At 45.0% G+C, this 23,092-nt stretch overlaps 2 protein-coding genes across 2 annotated transcripts; one reads left to right on the top strand and one right to left on the bottom strand.

Annotated features, from left to right (window-relative positions):
• Positions 1-2,748: 2,748 nt before the first annotated feature.
• Positions 2,749-5,318, top strand: LOC133897394 (thaumatin-like protein 1). Its single transcript, XM_062338123.1, has 3 exons — positions 2,749-3,079; positions 3,180-3,855; positions 4,924-5,318. The coding sequence occupies exons 1-3, from the start codon at positions 3,010-3,012 to the stop codon at positions 5,099-5,101; spliced, it is 924 nt and encodes a 307-aa protein (XP_062194107.1). The 5' UTR covers positions 2,749-3,009; the 3' UTR covers positions 5,102-5,318.
• Positions 5,319-9,387: 4,069 nt separating this feature from the next.
• On the bottom strand, positions 9,388-12,927 carry LOC133897124 (protein NUCLEAR FUSION DEFECTIVE 4-like). Its single transcript, XM_062337695.1, has 2 exons — positions 11,492-12,927; positions 9,388-10,342 (listed from the first exon to the last, which is right to left on the bottom strand). Exons 1-2 carry the CDS (start codon positions 12,673-12,675, stop codon positions 9,865-9,867), a joined length of 1,662 nt encoding a protein of 553 aa, XP_062193679.1. The 5' UTR covers positions 12,676-12,927; the 3' UTR covers positions 9,388-9,864.
• Positions 12,928-23,092: the final 10,165 nt, after the last annotated feature.

Below are 23,092 nucleotides of genomic sequence, written 5' to 3'. Positions count from 1 at the left end.
CTGTTCTTCTTTAAACATTTGGTGCTCGAAGTGTATTTGCCTACCCGTTGCTGCAGTCATGTCAAGATCGACTAGGCATGCACAGCACGGACTCCACCTCAGCAGCACTGACGCATTGACTTGACTTGCGTCAAGGTCAGGTGAAAGTGAAACAGCATCCTCTTTTGAAGATGTGATCCTTTGATCATTTCCGTTGAAGTACAAAGTGAATTGCTGTTTTTTCTCCATTAACTTAGGTTTTTAGGTGCAACTGATTATGCGTGCAACTTAACATGATATCGCATGCTCCTATTTCGCGTTTGAGTTTTGAGAGAACCTTCATGTCAGGGGTGTGTAAGTATAATTGAATTGTCTATTTTTTCCTAATAGCTTAGCCTTTTTAGTGCAGCTGGTGAGCGCATGCCGCTTAATCTGAACACGGCCAGGGCCCGGCCCAATTTTGGCTCAGCCAGTTAGCCGCTATGGACGGGCCTAGCCAGTAGTTTATGAGATAAAAAAGCTCAGCACGAGCCCGCTCGAAATATAAATTTTAATTATATTTACATATAAAATTCACCGGGTAGCGCAAGCTAAGCCCGACTTTGCTATCTAATGGGATTATTGGATCAGGCTGGACAATCATTTTTCAGCCCGAAGCAAACTGGCCCTTTCTTCGGCCCGGCCTGGCCCGTGCTCAAGTCTAGCTTTCCCCCTGCCATGTGTCCAAAAACGTGGGAGTATATATATCTACTATAGCATCGTTAGCAGCAGCGTGGACAACTATTTGAAGGTCAATTCTACCCATTTCTCCTCCTCGACAAGCAAAGGATGTCCATTTTCTTCTGTCTGACAGAAGAGAGACGAAGAAGAAAAGGTACTACGTGATCTGAAAGGCGGAGGGATCGGAGATATACGGCAGCAATTTGTGTACGTTGGTGCTCCCGTCGTCCCTTTTGCTTGCGCCTGAAGACAAAGAAAATCGATCAGAGTTCAGGGGAGGAGAGAGAGAATGCGCATTATTCAGCTTACTAATGCATACAGGCAAGTCAATTCTTAGTTTATCATCCAGGGTGGCTACACAAATGCTTTTATCTGAAGCAAGTATTCTGATGATAACGTGTATTCTTCGTCTTATAATCTTGACCACTGATAAGTTTTTCTCGCTCTCGATCACTCAGACCGTCTTATCACTTACACCGACATCTTCTTTATTTAACTTTGTCAACACACCGTCTTCATCCTCTATTTTATATTTTACTTAACATTTATGTGTACAGCTAAGATCACTCTTGACTTCGTCCGACCCTCCTTGATCGTCCAGCACCAAGCACTCTCTTAGCCCCAATCACCTACCGTCGACAACCAAGTTGCATCCATCACCTGCACAACATGAAACAAGTAAATATATTTCTCCATGCTCCAACACATCTCTAGGTTCGTATAATAATTAAAAACTTCAACTTAGAGCACATTTTGCAGAAAACATGAACATCGATGCTCCGGTGTATTTTGCTCTGAACACCGGACCATCGGTGAGAGTAGTACTATCTGTTCTCAGAAAATTTTGCTCTATGCAAAAAAAGGTTCGATAAAAAATTTCTGTGATCCCATATCCATCATCGGATAATTCGACGTGTGCCAATCCATCAAACCATCCTTCTGTAACCTCTCTAAAATAAAAAGGTCTAACACATTCTCCGATGTTCACAAACACAGCACCGGACCATCTGCCGTACATACTCAAACTTAGCACAAAAAATCTTCTCTCTGCATAAAATACTTCGACGCTCTCTAAGTCCATTGCCAGACCATTTGGTGTACATATTCAAATTTAGTGCCAAAAATCTCCCCTCTACAAAAAATACTCCAACGCTCTCTAAGTCTATCGCCAGACCATCCGGTGTACATATTCAAACTTAGTGCCAAAAATATCCTCTCTGCGGAAAATACTCCGACGCTCTCTAAGTCCATCGTCGGACTATCCGGTATTTGCTTCTATTTCTGCTTCACTACTAAAAATGTTCTGATACTCACTTCACTGTAACACCAGACTATTTGGTGTGGTCAAAAACTCACACACCAGATGTTCGGTGAGGCATAATTTTTTAGACTTTGAAATAATCTGCTCTAATTCAAACTTTAGTTAGTCATAAACAAGATCACACATAAATAAGTTTATACCAACTAAAATTATTTTAAATCTAATATTATTAATAACTCATTACATACGAACTAAGACATATTTTGACTTGTTATCCCAATATATTTTAACTTAGTTATCTTATTGTCACATTCTCATCCACATATCTGTAGTTTTGTTGCATTGTCAGAACAGGCAGTTCTGCGATGCTCTGGTTAGACTGGTACTGATCAGAGCAGCAGACGCCACGCCCAAATGGAGCAGAGCAGAGCAGCAGACGCCAAGCCCAGATGTCCACCAACACCGGACGGACGGACGGACTCATCAGTATTGCGCCGAGAAAACGAAGGATCGATGGACCGAACGAATCGAATGCTCCCGCGGAAACAAATCGCGCAGGATCGTCTGTTCGTCTTCTCCTCAGCCATGCCTTGCCGCATGCTTCGTTTCCCACGAAACATGCATGCCAATCCTAACCAAGTCGTCAGTTTCTTTTTCTTTCGAAAAGAAAAGAAAAGAACAGAAAAGAATCTTTTATGAAAAGCGATGGAATAAGTAAAGAGGAGGTAAAGTAGCGAAAGAAAATGGCTAGGTGTGCAAGCGAGTGAGCCTACACAAGTGCACGCCTCCCCTCCCCTCTTCTCCCCTTCCTCCAGACCAGAGCCCGACCCATTCTGCACGACCTGACCAGTGCTGGTGGTAGTGGCCACTTCATCATCCAGCTTCACCTCCCTAACAACGACTGCTTGCTTCATTTAGTTAGCTGAAACTGCCATTTCAAGAATATCTCGGCCACTCTTGCCATAATTGATCATCTCCTGTTCCTTACTCGAGAACACACATTTGAAGTTGGTTGGTGCAAATTCGATTCGATTTCATAGCAGTGTCCAATGGCTCCTTTGACCAGTTCGTTGGCTTCAGCTGTTAGTCTGTCGTTGGTCATTCTATCGTTCTTTCAAGGTATTTGTCATTGGCAATGGTGAACCGATCTTGGTTTCTTGTTGGATTTGGGTTTTTGTGTTTTGCGGAAGCCTTACGAATGCTTTGTGGGTGCATGCAGATGCGGTGGCCGACATAACGTTCACGTTCACGAACCGGTGCGGCGGCACGGTGTGGCCGGGGGTGCTGGCGAACTCGGGGAGCTCGCCGCTGCAGACGACGGGGTTCACGCTGGGCGCGGGGGAGACGCGGTCGCTGACTGCCCCCGCGGGGTGGTCGGGCCGGTTCTGGGCGCGCACGGGGTGCGCGTTCGATGCGTCCGGCAAGGGCGCGTGCGCCACGGGGGACTGTGGGGCGGGCGAGGTGGAATGCCGCGGCAAGGGCGCGGCCCCGCCCGCCACCTTGGTGGAGTTCACGCTCAACGGCAGCGGCGGCAAGGACTACTACGACGTGAGCCTGGTGGACGGGTACAACCTGCCCATGGTAGTGGAGGCGGCGGCGCCGGGGTGCCCCGCGACGGGGTGCCTTGTGGACCTCAACGAGCGATGCCCCGCCGAGCTGCGCGCCGGGCAGGGCCAGGCGCAGGCGTGCCGGAGCGCGTGCGAGGCGTTCGGCCGGCCCGAGTACTGCTGCAGCGGGCAGTTCAGCAACCCGGACACCTGCCGCCCGTCGGTCTACTCCCAGATGTTCAAGACGGCGTGCCCGCGCTCGTACAGCTACGCCTACGACGACGCCACCTCCACCTTCACCTGCACCGGCACCGACTACTCCATCACCTTCTGCCCTCGCGCCGGCAGGTAAACACGCACGCTCTGCTTCCCGTCCAACCCTTCTTCACTGCACAACCGGGGCTAGGCTTCCCTTTCCAACCAGGCCTTTCTTGGCTCAAAGAACCTTGGCCGTCTGATTGAAAATCGGACGGCTCAAACACAGCCAAAGGAACAGGCCACCATTCACCCTCTACTGCATTCATTTGATTCGTGCTGGAGCTTTGCCATGCAACATATAGTAAAAAATGATTTCGCGCCAGCACGAATCTCAGAGACATTTCAACAATATGATTATACAAGCGGTTTTGCATTTCTGTGCTGCACTACAACGAAGAACACTTTTGGGAGTTTTCTTTTGCATTTGGGTGACGTGGCAGAATTTCAGAGTTGAAACCGACGGACATAATGGCTGGAGAATCTGAGCATCTTCCGGATTGCTTAGAAAATATATTTTTGACAAAAGAAGCATAAGGTGAGATGGAGTCCGAGCCTGTTTGGTAGAACTTCGTTAATCTAAATTCTCGGTGATAAGTAATTTTTGGAAAAATTGAGTCTATAATTGAAAGTAAATTTTATAAGTAGGTGATTCTATATAGGAAGTGAATAAAGTGAAATTGATTTTTTTAGTTTCTAAACATATAAGTTCATTTCAGAAAAATCCCTTTACAAACTAAAAACTGTAAACTACCGTTTAATAGAGCTCAGACTAGTTCCACTTAAAAACTAGTCTAAAAACTCTACCAAATAAATCGTGATAATGATAAGGATAAGCTTATAGAAACGAGGAAAAAGGAAGCCGCTTTAAATTATTCTCACTTCTGCGCCTTGGCCTTCGTTCCTTCCCCACCTTGCATGGTCCCCTCGCTAGTGGCTGTTGAGTTAAAAGCTGCCCATGCCCGGTTGGCACAACAAACTATCGAGAACCTGTGAAAAAAGCTCTGAATCTCTCACAGTACTCCATTGATCAAATTAACTAACCATCTGCAGTGCTTCCATAGCTGCATCGTGCATGGCGTTGATCGATCTTTGTTTATGAACATACTGTATCATTCAGTTGAATCGTTCTGATCAGGGTCATGGTGACCATTTCTGCAGACAGAAGTCGACCAACGACCCCTCGCCGAGGCCGAGCGAAGTGCAGCTCGAGAGCGACTCGTGGCTGGCTAGCCTGGCGACCGGCGAGCTGGACGGCGCGGCGACGGCGTCGACGGCGGCGTCGTTGCTGCTCCAGGGCGCGTTAGCTGCGGCCGCAGTCATGGCCTTGCTTCTATGACACCGGACGGTACCGGATTGACCAGCAGCCCTGGCGTAGCAAGATGGCGCTTCTTGATTGGCACGAGTGACCGGAGTCGCTTTTGGATTGAAAACAAGATTGGAGCGAGGGGTTGACAAGGTAGCAGCTACAGTTTCTAGTGCTATTGTGATGGTGTCGGTCAGCAAGCATGCTCTGTATTAGTTTATTCCCTTCCAGAAAAACTTGTTACTCCGATTCCTTTTACATTGTTTCTATTTATATATCTTCTTGTCACATGAAGTATATTCTAAGTTAAGAAATATAGTAGTCATGTTTATACCAGTTTTTTCATGTTTGTAAACACAGAAATATCTTCAAAAAGCGTGAGATTTGATCAATACGGTTAATGGAGTGATTATCACCATTTATTCTGATGATGTGAGACCGGTTGACTGGAAAAGGAAAAGTGCTATTTTAAGGCAATGGTAAAGGAAAACTGAAGATATGGTGAGTCAGTAAAAGAAAATGGGGGGCAGATGTCGACTTCAAAAGGTTCTGGATGGCCCATGGAGATATGGTCATATAAGAAAGAAAAGGAAGAATAGCACAGACTCATAACCCTCAAAGTTAAGTATTGAGAATAAGCAATGTTTTGGCAGAATGCCGATAAATTAAGTACAGTAGATTCAGCTAAAATAGTTAGAACTCGCTAGGAAGCTATTACTAGGAAAATAGGGGGTTACACCTCATAATCTGAGTAAGAGTACTTTTTTTTTTGCTGTTCATTTTTCATCTTCAGAGCAAAAATGACTTCCTGTTTTTAGTGTGCTATTGGGTAATATGCATTTTTTTTGGCAAATGGAGTAATATGCATAATTTGAATATTAAATGTACCAGTTAACATCTCAGAAATATTGGGCCATAGTTAGGCAATTAAACTGACTCTCATACCAGCTCCCGGTGGTTCATTCATTTGGCCAGAGTAAGATCTGTTTGGTAGAACTCTTTCTGATCCAAATTTTTTGTAGGGAGTGATTTTCTAGATGAAGTGAATCTGTAGTTAAAAGTGATTTTTTTAGTGATTCTCTAACATAAAATATATAGAGAAAATGATTCTGTGCGGGAAATGAATAAGAGGAAACTGTTTTTTTTTTATCTCTCCACCTTCTAGTTTATTTCAGAGAAACACTTTTACAGATTTTACTTACAGAGCTAAAAGCTGAAAGCTGCTGTTTGACAAAACTCCTCTAATTCTAACTAATAAGCTGCTCTAAAAGTTCTGCCAAACAGACCTTTATCTAGATCTTCTGAATTTTTTTTCTTATTGATCATTCAGTATTGTTAAAAGGTAACAACATAGAGGCCTCTAAAATCAATCATATTCAGACAATATTGCTGCTCCTAGAAAACAGCCGAAAAAGTCATAGACAGACAATTTTGAGCCGTCCTTTTCTACGTTCTTTTAAGGAGACTCAGATTGGCATGTTGATAATGAATTTGCTTCAATCTTCACTTACTTCAAAGGAAAACCCGAGAATCTGTAGAGATGTCCTATATATCAGATTCTTTACGAAGCTGAGATCAAGCGGTGCATTCATTAATAAGCAAGTTGAAGGGAATTAAGATCTTTCATTTATGCATGTTCTAATATAAGATTCTCTACGTGAGAAACTAAATTAAAATATATCTTGATTTATACATGATGAATAATTGATAAAGTTATTGTTTTGATTTTATAATTTGTTGGATTATATGAATATATTTATATATTGTAATTATGATTATGACTAATCAAAGTTGTAGAGAGAAATAGAGTTAGAGTGTCTTTGTCTCTGTGCATGAAACTTGTACACGCCGGATGATCCGACGTTTGAAAAATTGAACACGCCAGATAGTTCGACATTCAGAAGAATTTTAGGCCAGAGCATTCAACTCAGAAAAAAAAAGTTAAAGTAAACATCGGATGGTCTGATGTTAGGTAGCAACACGCTGAAGCATTTGTTCCAGAGAGGTTGCATATCGACTCTTGTGGACTTGCACTCGCCGAATGGTCCAGCGATAGGGTAAAATGGACACCGGACTAATATTTGCAGAGATGTTGCAAAATAGGCGGTCTGGTGAGTTGAACACATCGGATGGTCCAGCACTCAGGAGGAGTGAACACTGGAACATATGGCGTTTATGTTTTTTCTAAGATGTGCTTTTAAGTGAGGATTTTAATTATAACTATTCTATAATAGAGGTAGAGATATGTGTTTGCTTGTCCTATATTGTGCAAGTGATGGATGCAATGGCGGTCGATGACGGTATGATCGAGGCTAAATAGGATGCTTGGTGATAGGTGATCAAGGAGGTAAGATGGAATCAAATGTGATCCTAACTGTGCACATGGAGGTCAAGCAAAACATGAGAAGATGGATGCAGATAACGTGTTGACAAAATTAAAGGAAGGAGATGCTGGTGCAAGTAACAAGATAGCTCGAAGGATCAGAAGCGGAAGAGACTTGCTATCGGTCAAGATCACAAGATGTAGTACACGTGTTAACATCGAGATACTTGTTTGAGGTGAAAGCAAGTGACAGTGAGTCACGCTTTGAAAAGTGTGAGAGATAGTTTCATGGTTTGGTCTCAAAATTATAGAAGGATAGAGTGCACGTGACATAAGCGCGAAGCTTACGTCGAGGTGAAGCTAAGTCATGAAGACACCATGATCGTTTGATGAATGGATGAGAAAATGAACCAAAATATCCTTAGTGATAAGTTGTAGTGTACTATAAAAAGAGGTATTTTAGGAATAAGAAAACTTAGCATCAAGGAAACTCTTAATGTCTATAAATAGAGGGGTAAGACTGTTGGGAGAAAGTGAGCCAGTCTTTTGAGTTTGAGTGCTAGAATTTTAGAGAAGATAATAATTTAGCCTATATATTAGGTGTGAGCTTTTTTAAACAAAATACTTTGTATCTATCAAAAATAGGCTTGACCTATGCAAATAATGAAGATTAAGTATTCTCTCATACTTGTGTTCATCTCTTTCTATTGACTTCGTTACTTTGTTGCGAGTTTTTCAGTTTTTATTGTAATTTTTATTTTTACTTAAGTACTGAAATTTTGTCTCATTGAAGTTGCTCTTCTTATTGCTATAGACATAAAATTTACATACAAATGTATATAAGTGGATTTTAAATTATCTTGTCTCTAAATCATGAACTTGAAGAGTTTTTTCACCGGAGTCTATTTGTTTGGATCTTAGTGTTTGTTTTTCTTTATGATTTCTATAGCAACTTGTTTATCTCTAAGTTTTACTTCTGCTTCCATTTTGAGATGCTTTGAGTGACCATAATAGAAAAGGACCATTAGTTCCAAAATAAATTTATGAGATGACTATTCATCTTTTTTTAGTTATCATTCTTGTTCCTACACTAGAGTCCTCTAGGGTCCTCGTACAGAGAAATGTTGGCAAGTATATTGTCTACCTCATATAGAGGTCGATGTGACGCTGTCCATGTGTTAGAGAAGGCGAGGCGACGGCTGCTCGAGGCTCCCGGCGTGGTAATGAAACAGCCGTGACTCTGAAAGTTCATGTCCGCTGATCTGAATCTCTGATCATGGATGTCATCACCAAATGTCCAAATGGCAGAAAGTTTTTCCTTTTAGAAAGAATGACACGAAGCAAATGTAAGAAAAGCTGTAAGCATGGGGGTAGATCTGACAGTCATCAGATGGTTTTACATTCGGAAACCAATCCCTGTGATTTCTGTACTATCTGAAATTGGAACACCGAACACATTCTAAGTTTGAAAACTAAGTACAGCAGGACTCCGTCATGTTCGACCCATTTCCTACGGACTTCAAAATTCAGTATGCGCTCTCGCCGCGTTCAGGAGGTCGTGCGCGCCGATCTTGCGCGCGCGGCGCCAGTACGGGGCCGGTCGGCACGGAGCTCCGTCGGGACGGCGAGCGGAGCGACGGGCTTTTGGCGAGAAACACACCCTGCTGCACTATTCGTTGGGATTTCTTCAAACAAAAATATCACATATACATCACCCATGGGCCATGGCGACGGAGCAGGCCCGCGACGAGGACCGGGCTGCAGGAAGAGACGGCGTTCTGCTGAGAGCTGAGACAGCGAACGGCCGGGAGATGAGGACGTGCGCTCGACCTTGATGGCGAGCAACATTTGTAACACATCGATATGTTTAAAAGATGCCGAGCAACATTTGTAAAATTTAATTACAGCTCAATTCACCTATGGAATGAACCATATATGTATGATACATTTCTTACATTTTCATCTCGCTATGTTTAAAAGATGAAGACTTATAAGCTGATCATAATCTATTTAAACTATTAAAGTGATAGTAAACCTATCATGCCGGAATATTTGATTCACACGAGCCAAAATCAGAAATACTAATAGACCTAAGTATTACACCATTACACTGTTCTCTTGATACATTTATACGCTAACGCTTTCATACATCCATTTCGTTGCACTTTAGGGCACTACACCGATATGAACTGAAGGGAGACTAACAAAATCTGCAGACCTCTCAGTCAGTACTACTCAGTAGTAAGTACCAACAGTTCACAAACAACACTTCCTTCGTACCAGCCATTAGAAACTTCCGTGGCAATGCACTAATAAAATTGAATGGATCCATCCATCTTGTCCAGAGAATCAAGACATGAATTCCCTTATTCACACAAAAATTTACAGTGCCTGTACCTCCAGAATGCTACTGCTGAATTCCAACGCTAACGGCGCGAGCTAGCTGTTCCCTCGAGTTTCCACGGAGCAGCGGCTAACTCACCCTCTGCACCGCTGCCGACCTGTTGGACCTCTTGCTCTCGTGGATCTTGGCGTACACCGTCTTCGTCCTGACGCAGAGCAGGGCGTCCAGGCCGAACCCGACGACGCAGGCGACCGCCATGATGACGAACACGAGGCGGTAGCAGTGCGCGCCCACGCAGGTGTTGCCTCCACCCGGCACCGCAGTGGCCTGCGCGTCGTAGAGGAGGCCCGCGAGCAGGCCCGAGAAGAGGAAGGAGCCGAGGGGCAGGTTGAGGATGAGGATGTTGTAGATGAGGCCGTAGTATTTGAGCCCGAACAGCTCGGACGCCGTCGGCACGGTGACAGCCAGCCGGACGCCGTAGCAGACGCCGACGACGACCGAGCCGATGAAGAGCGAGCCCGGCATGGCGAGAGACATCACGATGTAGCCCACGGCCATCACGATCTGCGAGGCTGCGTTCCAAAATGGGCGTGGAATTGCTCTTGTCCTGAAAATTTGGAGATGTTCAGGTGGTCAGACAAATCAGAGTCCAACGAAACACAATTGCAAACATGCATCGACTCCATTCATAGACATGCAGTACAATGCAATTTTTTTGGTCAGACGAACAAGAGCAGGACTGCTCGTCCTTAGTACAATATATAGAGGCACCAAAAGAAATTGGCAGTACCGTAACAATGTCAAGCAGTAAAAGTTTTCCAGAAAGCGATACCCATTTTTTCCCCAGAAGAACACATTGGCGCATCACATAACAAAACACAAGCGGTACTATCTCTCTGTAACATCACCATTAGCAAGCCAACTCGCCTGAGCTAAAAAAGCTCTAACTGGTACGAAGGCAATGGTCTGCCAAGCATTTGCCCACTGGAAAAGGGCACAAGCTACATATGACACACTGTGCCACTACCACAGGAAAAGGAAAGACATGCATATTTCTTGCCAACGCCTAGAGTCGGGTACTGCGAGAGAGGAATTCACTTGGCACGTTTTAACGCACCTTATACCCTTGGCGGTACAGCCGGTACTGCTTTATGACCATTCCAAATTCTAAATGTGAATAAATTACACTAAAACAAGGCAATTTGTCTCTGCATTTCCCAGCTTGGAGATAAACAAATGCATACTTGCGTGCGATTACGGAGCACCGAATAATCTAAAACAAAGGTCCTCAAAAAATCTTTTAACACCTTCTTGCTCTCTCTGGCATAGATTATTACTCCCTTAGTACTTTTTTATTTATCATTTTAGGATTAATGTGGTCAAAGTTACAAATGTTTGACCATTAATATGTTTAAAGTTGTCAAGATTGAGTATATGAAAATTATATCACTAGATTTGTGCTAACAAATGTTTCAATAAAAGTACAAATTTATTAGTGTATATTGATATAAAGTTATAAAAGGTTATTGTCAAGGTTACGTTTCCAAGACCGCAAAACGTCAATAAGTACAATAAAAATAACTGAGTTGGTGGTAAATTGACCTTGTTGACTTTTCCGTCCGTCCGTGCCCACTCCCAGAAAGGAGCATCATGCTTTCATTTGGGCACGGAGGATTTCAAGTTCTATGATTCCATCTCGTCTGGGCGTATCTGGAGAAAGATAGATGCATGGGAGGTTGGAAAGAGAGCAACGTACTTGATGAAGTGCTCTGAGATGGTGCCGGAGGCGATGCGACCGAAGAAGCCCCAGATGCTGGTCATGGAGACGAAGAGGGAGACGTCGGTGTAGCCCATGGCCACGCCCATCTGCCCCAGGTTGTTCATCACGGCCAGCCCCGTGCCAACGCCCATCAGGAATGACGCGAACATGAGCCAGAAGTCCAGAGATGTCAGCGCCTGCGCGATCGTGTGCTCCTCCCCGAGCCGCGGCCGCTCACCGGGCCCCCGCGCCTCAGCCTCCTCCCCATTCCTCTCTGCCGACTTCGCCGCGAGGAGGAGCGGCGCGGACGCAGACTCCGCCTCCTCGAGGTCGGCGTTCGCCGCCTTGAGCGTCTTCGTCCACGACTTCCACGCCAAGAGCACCGGCACGGCGGCGGGGGACGTGAGGAGCACCAGGAGCACGGCCACGAAGACGGCCGAGACGACCCCGCCGCCGCCGCCAAGGCCCGTGAGGTCGGCGGCGAGGAGGTACAGCGCGATGGCCACGGCGATCGAGTTGATGGCGGCGAAGCAGCGCCCGTCTTCCTCCTCGTCCCCGGTGGCGCCCGCCGCGCCGCCGGACGGCCCCTCGCGGAGGAACACCATGGCGAGCACGCAGACCGCGGCCGGCACGACGGCGAGCATGACGAGGAAGGACGCGGGGTTGTCGGCGAACAGCGCGGAGCAGATGTCGGTGAAGATGGCCGTGCTGAGGCCGACGTAGCCCTTGAGCAGCCCGGACACGGGGCCCCTGCTCCGCCGAAAGTTGCGGATGCACGTGACGAGCACGGCGGTGTTCATCCACGTGGTGCTGTTCCCGCCGAGGCAGAGGAAGACGCACATCTGCCAGTAGGGGAGCGGCGCGACGGTCCGGGACACGACGAGCCACTGCGCGCCGTAGCCAAGGAGCCCCTCGAGGGAGCCGATGGCGAGGAGGAGCCACGTGGGCACGCGGTCGGAGGCGAGGCCGGCGAGGAGGCCGAACGCCTTGCCGACGTCCTTGGCGACGGAGAGGCCGTTGAGCTGCAGCTGCGTGAGGCCCATGAGCGTCTTGATTGAGTCGGAGTAGTTGGAGAAGGTGTAGTTGTTGCCGGATATGCACTGCACCCAAACCGCCGTCACCAGGCCCAGCCACCGCCCCCACCGCGTCCCCGCCATGGCGTTCAGCGCCGCCGCCACCATCGCGTCCCTCGCTCAAACGCCTTTGGATCCCCAAGCGCACAGAGCCACAGACGCTTGGGTTTCGGCGCTTGCTGCTTGGCCGCGTCTCGGGGAGGAGGAGGTGGTATGGGAGGGAGGCGGGAAGCAGGGGCGGTGGAGGCGTGTCGCTTTCCGCGCCTGCTGCGTCGGTGCCACGGTGCGTGCGGGGGCGTTGGGTTTCGTTCCGCTCGGCGCCGTTGGGGTTTAGGAGGGGCGTAAGCAACAGGCAGGCGGGCCACGGTCGGTTTTATAGCGGCTGAGTCTCCGATGAAAGGTTGCTTGGACTGCTACTGCAGTACGGTGGATAATTATTTAGTTGTCATGCTCTGTGTCAATTACTGAAGATGATAGGTGGAACATTTTGAATTTATTTATGTGGGGTAGGTGGTAAATGGAATGACATCAGAGATTATCGGTTGCAAAAAACGAATGTCTCGTAATACGGTACTACATACATGCGGTGATCGGGCTATCATTCTAGTTTTGTATTTTTTTTATTGGATCAATCTAAAACTTTTTAAAAAATAACCTAAAGATTTATTTATATCTTAATTTAGTTAAGAAAAAATAAACCTAGTGATAATTCAGAACTACGTATTAGATAGCAACTTGATTTCTATATCGAACTAATTACTTCTCTGGAAAATATAGTGGACATTAGATATGTGTCAACAACTTGCACCAGCACCCTCGCTTCAACTCTTAGAAAACGACGTATTCTGGCTTGTACTCCGTGGCAACCATTACGGGGAATAAAAGCGTGTTGAAGTGTTGGCTAGAAGCTTAGCCAATCTCTTTTTCGAAAATGGAAGCTTAGCCAATCTCCTCCTCGTCTCCGCGTCCTCATGACTGCGTGAATCTTCGGAACAAAGTTCGTCGCAACATTCCATGCACAAGCAACAAGCACATTGCCATCTACTCTTGATAGTAGCTGTTTCAACAGATTTTTTTTTAAAAAAAATCTGAAACCATGCATGCATGGTCTGTTGCAGCATGAAACTGGCTGGTTTCTTCTACCTCCGGAAAGGGCCGCAACCCCAAGCATCCGAAAGAGAAGTATTTTTTAAAACGGGCATTGTACCCTCGCTTACGCCCCGAATCAAACCTGGGTTGTGATCTCACCGCCCATTAGGGCTTGACCGTCACGATCTCGCATCGGGTGAACCCAAAGATAAGTATGTATACGTGGACCAGTATAGAGTTATGGAGCCGAGTCTACAAAGGTTCGAGCCTCCGTTCCGTATCCCTCAGATCTCCAACGAAGATAGCGCCGTGGAGAAGCACGGATAAAAAAAAGTATGTTTGGCATTTCTTTTTACTGTTCTTTCTTTTCATGACGCTTTCCGGTTTCCATGGGGAAAGGCATCGTTAATCTTCCAGAGCACGGCCTCGGTGCCTCCGGTGAGAAAGTAGAAGGCCTTGCCCCGGTGACTAAAAAACAAGAAAGAAAGGAGAGGGCCTACCGTGGAAAAGGTACGGGTCGCAACGTGCCATGTTGGTAGTCTCCCCTGGTGCACATGCTTTCGGCTTGCCTCCCACCGCGTCCGTCGTTTTTTTTTTTAATAATTTCATGTGTACCATTGAACGTTAACAAATTTTTTGATTAGTTATTAAAATAATCATGATCTCTTTTATATTATCAATTTAGTTTTATCGCTTAATTAGTATTATCGTCACCCTCATTACGATGGCGATGACACATAGCGAAAGAAAAAAAAAAGTGATGCCATGAAAAATATCGTGATTTTTTAGTGAAAATCGAGAAATTCACTAATATTCAATAGCACAGGGAATTATCTCTTTCGTCTTCTAGCAGCCGACGTGAGGAGGAAACTGCGCGTCTGCGCGCACGAGGCATCATCATCATCAGGCATGTCCTCCAAGCTTCAGTTTCTCGCATGCTGTACCGGTTTGGACCGGCGAAGAAGCCGACTTCGCTAGTGCTACTACTGCTGTCTCCGTCCTCCCCGATAGATCGATCGAGCATGGCGGCTTGCTTGTTCGAAACCCGTTCATGTCTCCACGAAGACGACCTGACGTGAAACGCTTGTGCTGACCGACCATTGCCGCGGCTACGGCGCGGCGCCCCGGTTTCGGGGAAGCAAAGCACGGTCGGAATCGCATGCCGGCCGGGCGTCCGCCGCAGCCGTGATTGACCGCCGAGGCAGGGGGCGTTCGCTCTCATGCCGACGGTTTCGACAACATGGATGATACACTTCAAGCTGGGCTCGGTAGACCTGGTGGTTTGTAAGAATCTTTTGCCGGCAGTAGGCATCAAGGCCCGGCCAAAAGCTAAAATTAAATCCAGTTCTGTCAGTGTACATAGTCACAGTGTGGTGTGGTCTTGTTGTAGATTAGATCGCTGCTGGAGCGTCGAATCAAGGCCTGATCGAGGCAAAAGTCAGAGCCTGTGATGAGCGTTATCTTCACCGCAGACGACGATGGAGTTTCCTCAACAAGACTAAAGAGAGACAAGAGATCGAGTGACGGTGACGGGACGTCCGGACAAACGAGGAAGTGGCAAGATATCCCAAAGATCGCGTCGGCCGTACTGGACAACGACAGTGCGCCTCGCTTCCTGGTAAGGGCGTCTCCTGGTGAACGGCGGCCGCCGGCCGGCCTTTCGGTGTTTGAACAGTCGGAATTTTATGGGATGCATAATCACGAGCAGAAATGGTAATAATCGCCCTTCTGGCGTTTGGTTTACTCAGTAACCGGTGAACGATCGCTAGGTACTGATGGTCGATCTTTTACAATTTCTACGTTGCGTCCGAAACTCAGACTTTTCATCCCAAAATCTATCTATTATATTATTATTTAAGTGTTAAAAAAGCTTGCTCTTAAGATCATAAAATTATGACGTTAATAAAAAAAAGTATCTAGATAATTATTATTATAAACATATCATAGTCTAGATTAAACAAAAAATTCATATCAAATATGATTAATAAATAGTAAAATTCGGAATTAAAAATTACAGAAAATTAGGAGTTGGACTTTCATATGGTTTAGAAAGCAAAATATATAAATAAAGAGCTCAAATAAAATAAAATAAATAATAATAATTAAAATTAGGGCTAGAATAGACAAAAGAAGGATCATATCAAATATTATCTTAGAAAAAACAATTTATTATAAAAATCAATTAATTAGTAGCTAAAATTCATAAAAAAATAAAAAAAAATTCAAAATTCTTAATAGATTAAGAAGCACCATGTAACAAGGTCGTTGCGTTACGCATGCAGTAGACAAGGCACAATACGCATATTAAACAAATCTATTCTGATTTTGACTCGGTTGCCTATATTTGATATACAATTTTGATAGTTGATAAAAAAAATATACGAATCGAACCAATACATACATACAATTCAGCTGCAAATTTAGAACATAAATAATTCTTTTACACTAATATATTTTTTATCTCTTCTTCTAATTTTATGTATTTTGTAACTAAATGAATATAACCTCGTAAAAATACTAAAGAGAATATTTTAATCAAATATTATTGTGATAAAATATTATAACGAGACTAGTTACAATATTAATATAAATCATCTCACTAATTAAAAAATTCACTAAACAAGAGAGATTCTTGTGTGTGGTACATACTCCGTCTGTCGCGACAAAATTTCTCCACCGCAACCAAAACCAAACCGTACTGCTCCATAGGAAGTCACACAAATCTGCTTGTACGGGGAATCTTGCTGGTTTCTCACTCAATGTGTCGAGATGCCGATACGTACGGTGCACCTGGTCCCGGTGGGCACCGTCGGCGCTTGCTCAGCCGCAGCCAGTAGCTTGCAGGTCTTATCAGAACCAGATCGATCCGGACCCTGACATGTGCAGATAAGCCGTCTGGATTTTCTCTTCTGCAATTTCGGTTTTCTTTCCTGCAGCGCGTACAGTGTTTTCGACGACGATGACAATCTGACTACCTCTTCACTGGAAGCTTGATCTCCATTTAGTTGTCCGTATGGTCCTACCTTAGATCGTATTAGTGAGCTAAAATTATTTGAGCCAGCGTATATAAAGTGTTACTTGTTTAGTCGATTATATGTGCTTAGCCGTTTGAGAAGATATTATGTTCTGTATCCGCATAAGTAAATATCATATAAGATTAAAATAAAAAGCAAATATTAATATAATATTTATTTTACATAAATACACTTAATAGTACTTAATTTGTCATATTAAATCATAATCCAATTAGAAATATACTAATATGAGTTAATACTCAGTAATTATATGCTAATACATTATTAGCTGAGCTAGGCTCGCACAATGATTTTGTATCTATCAAGCCAGACACCAGAGGTGCTATAAGCAACCAAACACCCGGATTTTGCATCCTGTTGGGACATGTGCACTCAAACAAATAGACCCTTAAGGTCCTGCAGTGCATACAATGTTTTCGACGACGATGATAATTTGACTACCTCTTCACCTGAAAGCTTGATCTCAATGCATGTTAGGGTTCATGTGGTTGTTCGTGTGGTCCTACCTTAGATTGTATTAGTGAGCTATAATTATTTGAGTCAGTCTGTATGTATATAGTGTTATTTGTTTGGTTGATTATATGTGCTTAGTTGGTTGAAAATAAATTATGTTCTGTTGCTCGCATGAGTAAATACTAAATAAGATAAAAATAAAATATTATTATTATTATTATTATTAATTTGAAATAGGGCTAGAACAGACAAAAGAAGGATCCACATCAAATATTATCTTAGAAAAAACAATTTATTATAAAAATTAAATACCTAAATAAAAAATCCATGTAAAATACAATTAAATAGTAGCTAAAATTCATAATAAAATAAAAAATCAAAATTCTTACTAAAGTAATAAATTAAGAAGCACCATGTAGCAAGATTGTTGCATCACACATGCAGTAGACAAGGCACAATACACAGATAAAGCAAATCTATTCTGATTTTGGCTCGGTTGCCTACATTAGATACACGATTTTAATAGTTGATCAAAACATGTACGAATCGAAACAATACATACATACGATTCAGCTACAAGTTTAGAATATAAATAATTCTCTAACACTAACATAATTTTTATATTTTCTTCTAATTTTATGTATTTTGTAACTAAATGATACTAATCTCAAAAAAACTAAAAAAAATAAATTTAATCAAATATTATCATGATAAAATATTACAGTGAGACTAGTCATATTATTATTATGAAGGGGCACTTGCAAATTTGGCACTGATTTTTTATTTTTTACAAGAATGCCACTTGAATGATTATTTTGGTGATATTTTTATAATTTTTTAATGATAAATTTACAATAACGGTTCAAAATAGTGATAAAATTACAATGACCCCTATTATAAATCATCTTGCTAATTAAAAAAAGTCACTAAACAATAGAGATTCTTGTGTGCTACATACTCCGTCTGTCGCGACAAAACTTCTCCATCTCAGCCAAAACCAAAACGTACTGCTCCATAGGAAGTCACACTAATCTGCTTGTAAGGGGAATCTTGCTAGTTTCTCGGTCATGGACTACGGCACACTGACTAGCTTACGCCGCCGACCCGCCGTGTTTGACGGCTAGAAAAGGCATCTCAATGTGTCGAGATGCCGATACGTCCAGTGCACCTGCTCCCCGTGTGCACCATCGGCGCTTGCTCAGCCGCAGGCCCGCAGCTATAATAGCTTGCAGGTCTTATCAGAACCAGATCGATCCGGACCCTGACATGTGCAGATAAGCCGTCTGGATTTTCGCATCTGCAATTTCGGTTTTTTTTCCCTGCAGCGCGTACAGTGTTTTCGACGACGATGACAATCTGACTGCCTCTTCACTGAAAGCTTGTCTGTTTAGTTGTGAGCATGATCCTATTTTAGATGTATTAGTGAGTTGAAATTATTTGAGTCATTTTGTATGTATATAATGTTATTTGTTTGTGACTAATTATATGTTTGTCCGTGTTAGTGATCGCGTGACCAGCCAGCGACCACGCAACCAGGTTCTCCGATCAAGCTCCGCGACCAGTCTCCTCTGTTCACGGGACAGATATGTGTCTAAACAGTCTAATCACAGTAAATATTTTTTCACTCAAGTATTTATCTTTCCCAGGTCCTCTTTCTAGTCGACCAGGGCGTGGTCGGCGCAGAGCTACCATGTCCCGTCTCGTAGCATTAAACGCTACGGGACGGCCTGACAGGCATGCCAGGAGGTTTTTTGCAGGTGCGCAGGCGGCGCGTGGGGACGGGATAGGGCAATCCAGACGACCGGGATGACACAGGCGGTGGAGCAATGTGACATGCTACTGTAGCGTCATAGAGAAAGTGGGATATGTCTACTCTTAGTAGTGATAGGCCTAGGTGGAAAGCTCTAGCTAGTCCTGAATCTATGTCTTGACTCATGTGTAAATCCTCTCTCCCTCTAATATATAAAGGGGGAGGCCAAGGATGCTGAGCAAGAACATCATCTGTAACCAACTGAGACCACAAGAAAAGAATACACATGATATAGAGCTATTACCCTAAAGGGGGCTTGAACCTGGATAACTTTTGGTGTTCTTGAGTTGCACATACACAAACAAATTTAATAGACACTCCCCGAACAAAGATCACGCACCCATCATCCGATACACCTCGGAATCAGTGTCAGGGATTTTTCCCTGCCATTTGACGCGCCAGGTAGGGGGTGCGTTTCCGAGTTCGGGATTCGAGTTGCTGTGAGGTGTTCTTCGTTGGGTACGACCCAGACGGAGCCAATATGTCCTAAGCTCAGGACATCGGATCAGGATCCGAAGGCTTCGGGAGGCAACGAGAAGTAGCAGAGGCATCCATGATCCCGGCGCCAAGGAGAGATCACGGACCGTAAGCTCCCCACCCGAAAGAATGCTCACCGCACCGGGACTGCCACCTCCAGCCTCGTGATGTGAACCGAAACCATCAGACATGTATGATTCGATATGGCAAAAGAATATCCGGGAACTAATCGTGTGTGTCATTTCTCCGAGCAGTTTCAACCCAAGGACGAACATAAGGGTCTACACCTTGAACTTTTGGCATAAGTAACGACCACTCCCCATAGGGTACTAGTAAGGAAGGTAGCTTACCAGAATCTTAGAAAGGTAACCCTCTCCTTTTCCGGTGTTGACCACCCTTCGATCAGAAGGGGGAATCCTTGTCCTACCTTGCAGGATTTCAAAGGATCACAGACTTGGTACTGGTCGCTAAGCGATACATGCTTTCCCCGACCAGGAAGGAGCGACAACAGGATCATGTATCGTCAGGTACATGGTTCAATTATGTTTTTTCCAATTATTAAATGCGAAGCGGGGTATGAGGGCCTCTTAATTGGAACATGAGCATCACCTGCGCAAAGGAAAAACACCTACTAGCGATGAGGGACTCGCTACTAGATATAACCCTGTCGCCGAGGGATTTTCAGTACTTGGACCAGACGATGGCTCATACCTCTCTGAAGTGAGAAAGCTAGAGCAATGCTCCATCGGCCGGGAAGTCACTCACGTCCCTCGCAAGGATTTCTTTACTAACCGATGGGCTGGCTCGTCTAGCCTCTTCTTGCGAACCTGTCCTGGTTGGAGTCTTTGAGAAAAAGACTCGCACGACTACCCGTTGCGGTATCGGGCCGACGTGGAAGGGATGCTCCGCTTGGAAATGGAATACCAGAGGCAACACCTTTGGAGGCAACGCCTCCCTCGGTGTCGTCGACCTCTGGTGGCCATCATATGGTCGTCCTACTCGATCGGGTATGACCTGGGTAGATAAGATCTTGGACTACCTTTAGAATCAAGCAACCCCTGACGACGATGTGTCAGCAGAAAAGGTCATGTGGGCTAACCGCGAGAATCTTTCTTAATTGAGGGATGCCTCTATCACCAAGGAAGCAACGACACTTTACTGAAATACATCGCTCAGGATAGGAGGAGCACAGCGCTCCCTAACATCCTCAGAGGCAGATGTGGAGGTCGAACCTCCCACCGCCCTCCAGGATGCTCGTGAGCAGGTGAAAAGGTAATGGTCGTGCTAGCACCACGACCGGAATACCAACCTACTCGCCCGAGCACTGCAAACCAAACCACTGTCTTGGTTTTTCGCTGTCTGGGGGCTGGACATCATGGGACCGTTCTCTAAAGCCCCAGGCGGTCCTAAATTCCTACCCTCAGGCACGACCGTGACCACCATGTGCGAAACTGGTCGCAGGTCACTAGCGACCTCCAGTTTCCCGGCCTCACACGGTCGGGTTTTAGCAGAGTGGTCTGCTGCCGATCATATAGCTCGCGGAGTACCAACTCTGTGTATAAGGCTGCTTTGGCGATGAGCTTGTTTGTCTATTTTGCAGGACCTTCCGGACGAGCGTGGACATGACTTGTAAGTTTTTTCAAATCCAAGTAATCGAACTCTCTATGTTGCAGGACTCCATGGACAAACGCAGTCTCCCACCAAATTCCAAGATTTGTTTAGTCCGCTCCTCGTGTTGATGGGATGATATCGAAAGCTAACCCGCCTGCACGATGACAGGGTAAATGCGCCCGAGGGTTAACGACCACAAGACCGCAAGCCCTAGATTGGGTCGAGCGCTGGTCTCCACCGAAAGGCTCATCGTGCTAAGGGTCTCCCTCAGCAATAGGAATGTTGCTTGCAAGCGACTTGATGCGATCCTCCCTAAAGCGCTACATGCACTCCGAAGGCTATTCATCATCCAAACACGGAAAAGACCCACATAAAGGCCAGTACCTGTCATTACAAAGCCCGAGGTTGGTTCCAGACAAACCTACGACATTCCTCCTAGGACAAAAAAATACCCCTAAGAGGGTCGAACTGGACGGTCCAAAGACAGGAACGAAAGACATACAAAAATGTATCAGCCCGGACGCCGAGTTCCTTCGTGGTCATCCGAGTACCCTCAAAACTGGCGCCAATTACTGGCTAGAGGACCTGGTCGGGGAAGTGGTCGCGGACGCAAGCAAGGGTCAGGCAGGCGTCGGAGACTCCAACCTTGAAAAGATGGTCTCTGACGGTCTCGCGAATCCTCTGCTCGAGGCCACCAGAAACCACTTGATATGACCAGTCATGATGTTCCCAGGGGTCAGGCGAACTTGGACACCGGCGGACCGAAGCAACGAGTCAAAAGGGGTAAAAGCTCGGCTGAGTTGGTCGTAGAATGCCACTCACCGCTCGTCACTTTCCTTGGTCAGCCGCTCGAGTTCTTTTCGCACCGCATGCAGATCTTCCCGGCAGCGGCGAAGGCAGTTGTAGAACTCCTCTCTCTGCTGAGCACTTTCCCTGGTCACCTGTTCTAGGTCCCTTTGCGCCCCGAGTAATTCCTCCCAGCAGTCAAGTTAAAAAACAGATCGTAAGCCACATTGGTGTCAGCCGATCGAATCCTACATGTGTAACCTAGGACCATCCGTCGGCTGCGTCCCTGCTTATCGCCTCCGGGTCATTTGGCCAGCCCTGTCCCATAGACATTTTCCTACGCGCGTCTGCCATACCCTCTGCTACGTCTGCGAACCCGTCCCACAACAATTAATATTGAGGGACGGGACACGGTAACCCTGCACTGGACATGCTGCTTCACCTGTAGAGAAAATGTATGGGGAAGGAAAACGGTATGAGTAGCGACATTAAAATGAGGTTTGACGGGTTAGACGAGTACCTGTCCCGCAACTAGCAAGGACTGATTGCGGAGAATCCCACGAAGGCCAGGGTCGTGGTCGCACTGGTGCCGACTGTTCGCGCGATGGGCCTAGCCAGAGAACGAAAACGGATACTGCCAAAACTGGTCGTTACGAACCATCCCGGTGAAAAATCCCTATATTCTTTATATCGATATAGTGATTGAGTGCCATCGAGTTGGATTGTTTGTTGATCAATCGAGGTGTGTGACATGCATACCACACCCACATGGGCACATAGATTGATATTGTTTTGCCAGGAGCTTTTGTATTGCATCGTTCATAACATGTGTGGATCGATGCAAAAGATAGTGGAACTAACGTGGTATTATAGCTTCTTCTCTTTTTTTAGACAATATTAGAGCGCCTTCTACACTTTCAAACTTGGTTCACGGACTGCATTGTTGAAATTTATTTATTTATATCTTTAAATAAAAAAATACATATATATATGTCTATTTTGAAAATTCACAAATCTAGACTATTTGTAATTTTTTAAATAAAAAACACAACATTTCAACGAGCAATAGGATTCATTACCTAAAAATTTTTAAATAAAAAACACAACATTCCAACGGACGATAAAAGCCTAGAATTTCAAATTTTCAAAACGGACATATATATTTGTAATTTTTGGTTTAAAAAATATAAAAACAAAAATTTCTGCTCTGTCATCCTAATGGGCCGCGCTACGGGAGATACAACCCGGATTTGGGCTTCGGGGT

Source organism: Phragmites australis, chromosome 17, assembly GCF_958298935.1.
Source record: "Phragmites australis chromosome 17, lpPhrAust1.1, whole genome shotgun sequence".
Taxonomy (NCBI): Eukaryota; Viridiplantae; Streptophyta; class Magnoliopsida; order Poales; family Poaceae; genus Phragmites; species Phragmites australis.
Note: the sequence above shows the minus strand (reverse complement) of the source record. Positions and strands in the feature narration are given on the sequence as shown.

Bases quoted from the DNA above. Each gene is read 5' to 3' on its own strand.
- LOC133897394 (XM_062338123.1), top strand. From the start codon at position 3,010: ATGGCTCCTTTGACCAGTTCGTTGGCTTCAGCTGTTAGTCTGTCGTTG. The intron at 3,080-3,179 runs GTATTTGTCATT...GGGTGCATGCAG, and splicing joins CATTCTATCGTTCTTTCAAG to ATGCGGTGGCCGACATAACG. The intron at 3,856-4,923 runs GTAAACACGCAC...CCATTTCTGCAG, and splicing joins TTCTGCCCTCGCGCCGGCAG to ACAGAAGTCGACCAACGACC.
- LOC133897124 (XM_062337695.1), bottom strand. From the start codon at position 12,675: ATGGTGGCGGCGGCGCTGAACGCCATGGCGGGGACGCGGTGGGGGCGG. The intron at 10,343-11,491 runs GTACGTTGCTCT...CCAAATTTTCAG, and splicing joins ATCTCAGAGCACTTCATCAA to GACAAGAGCAATTCCACGCC.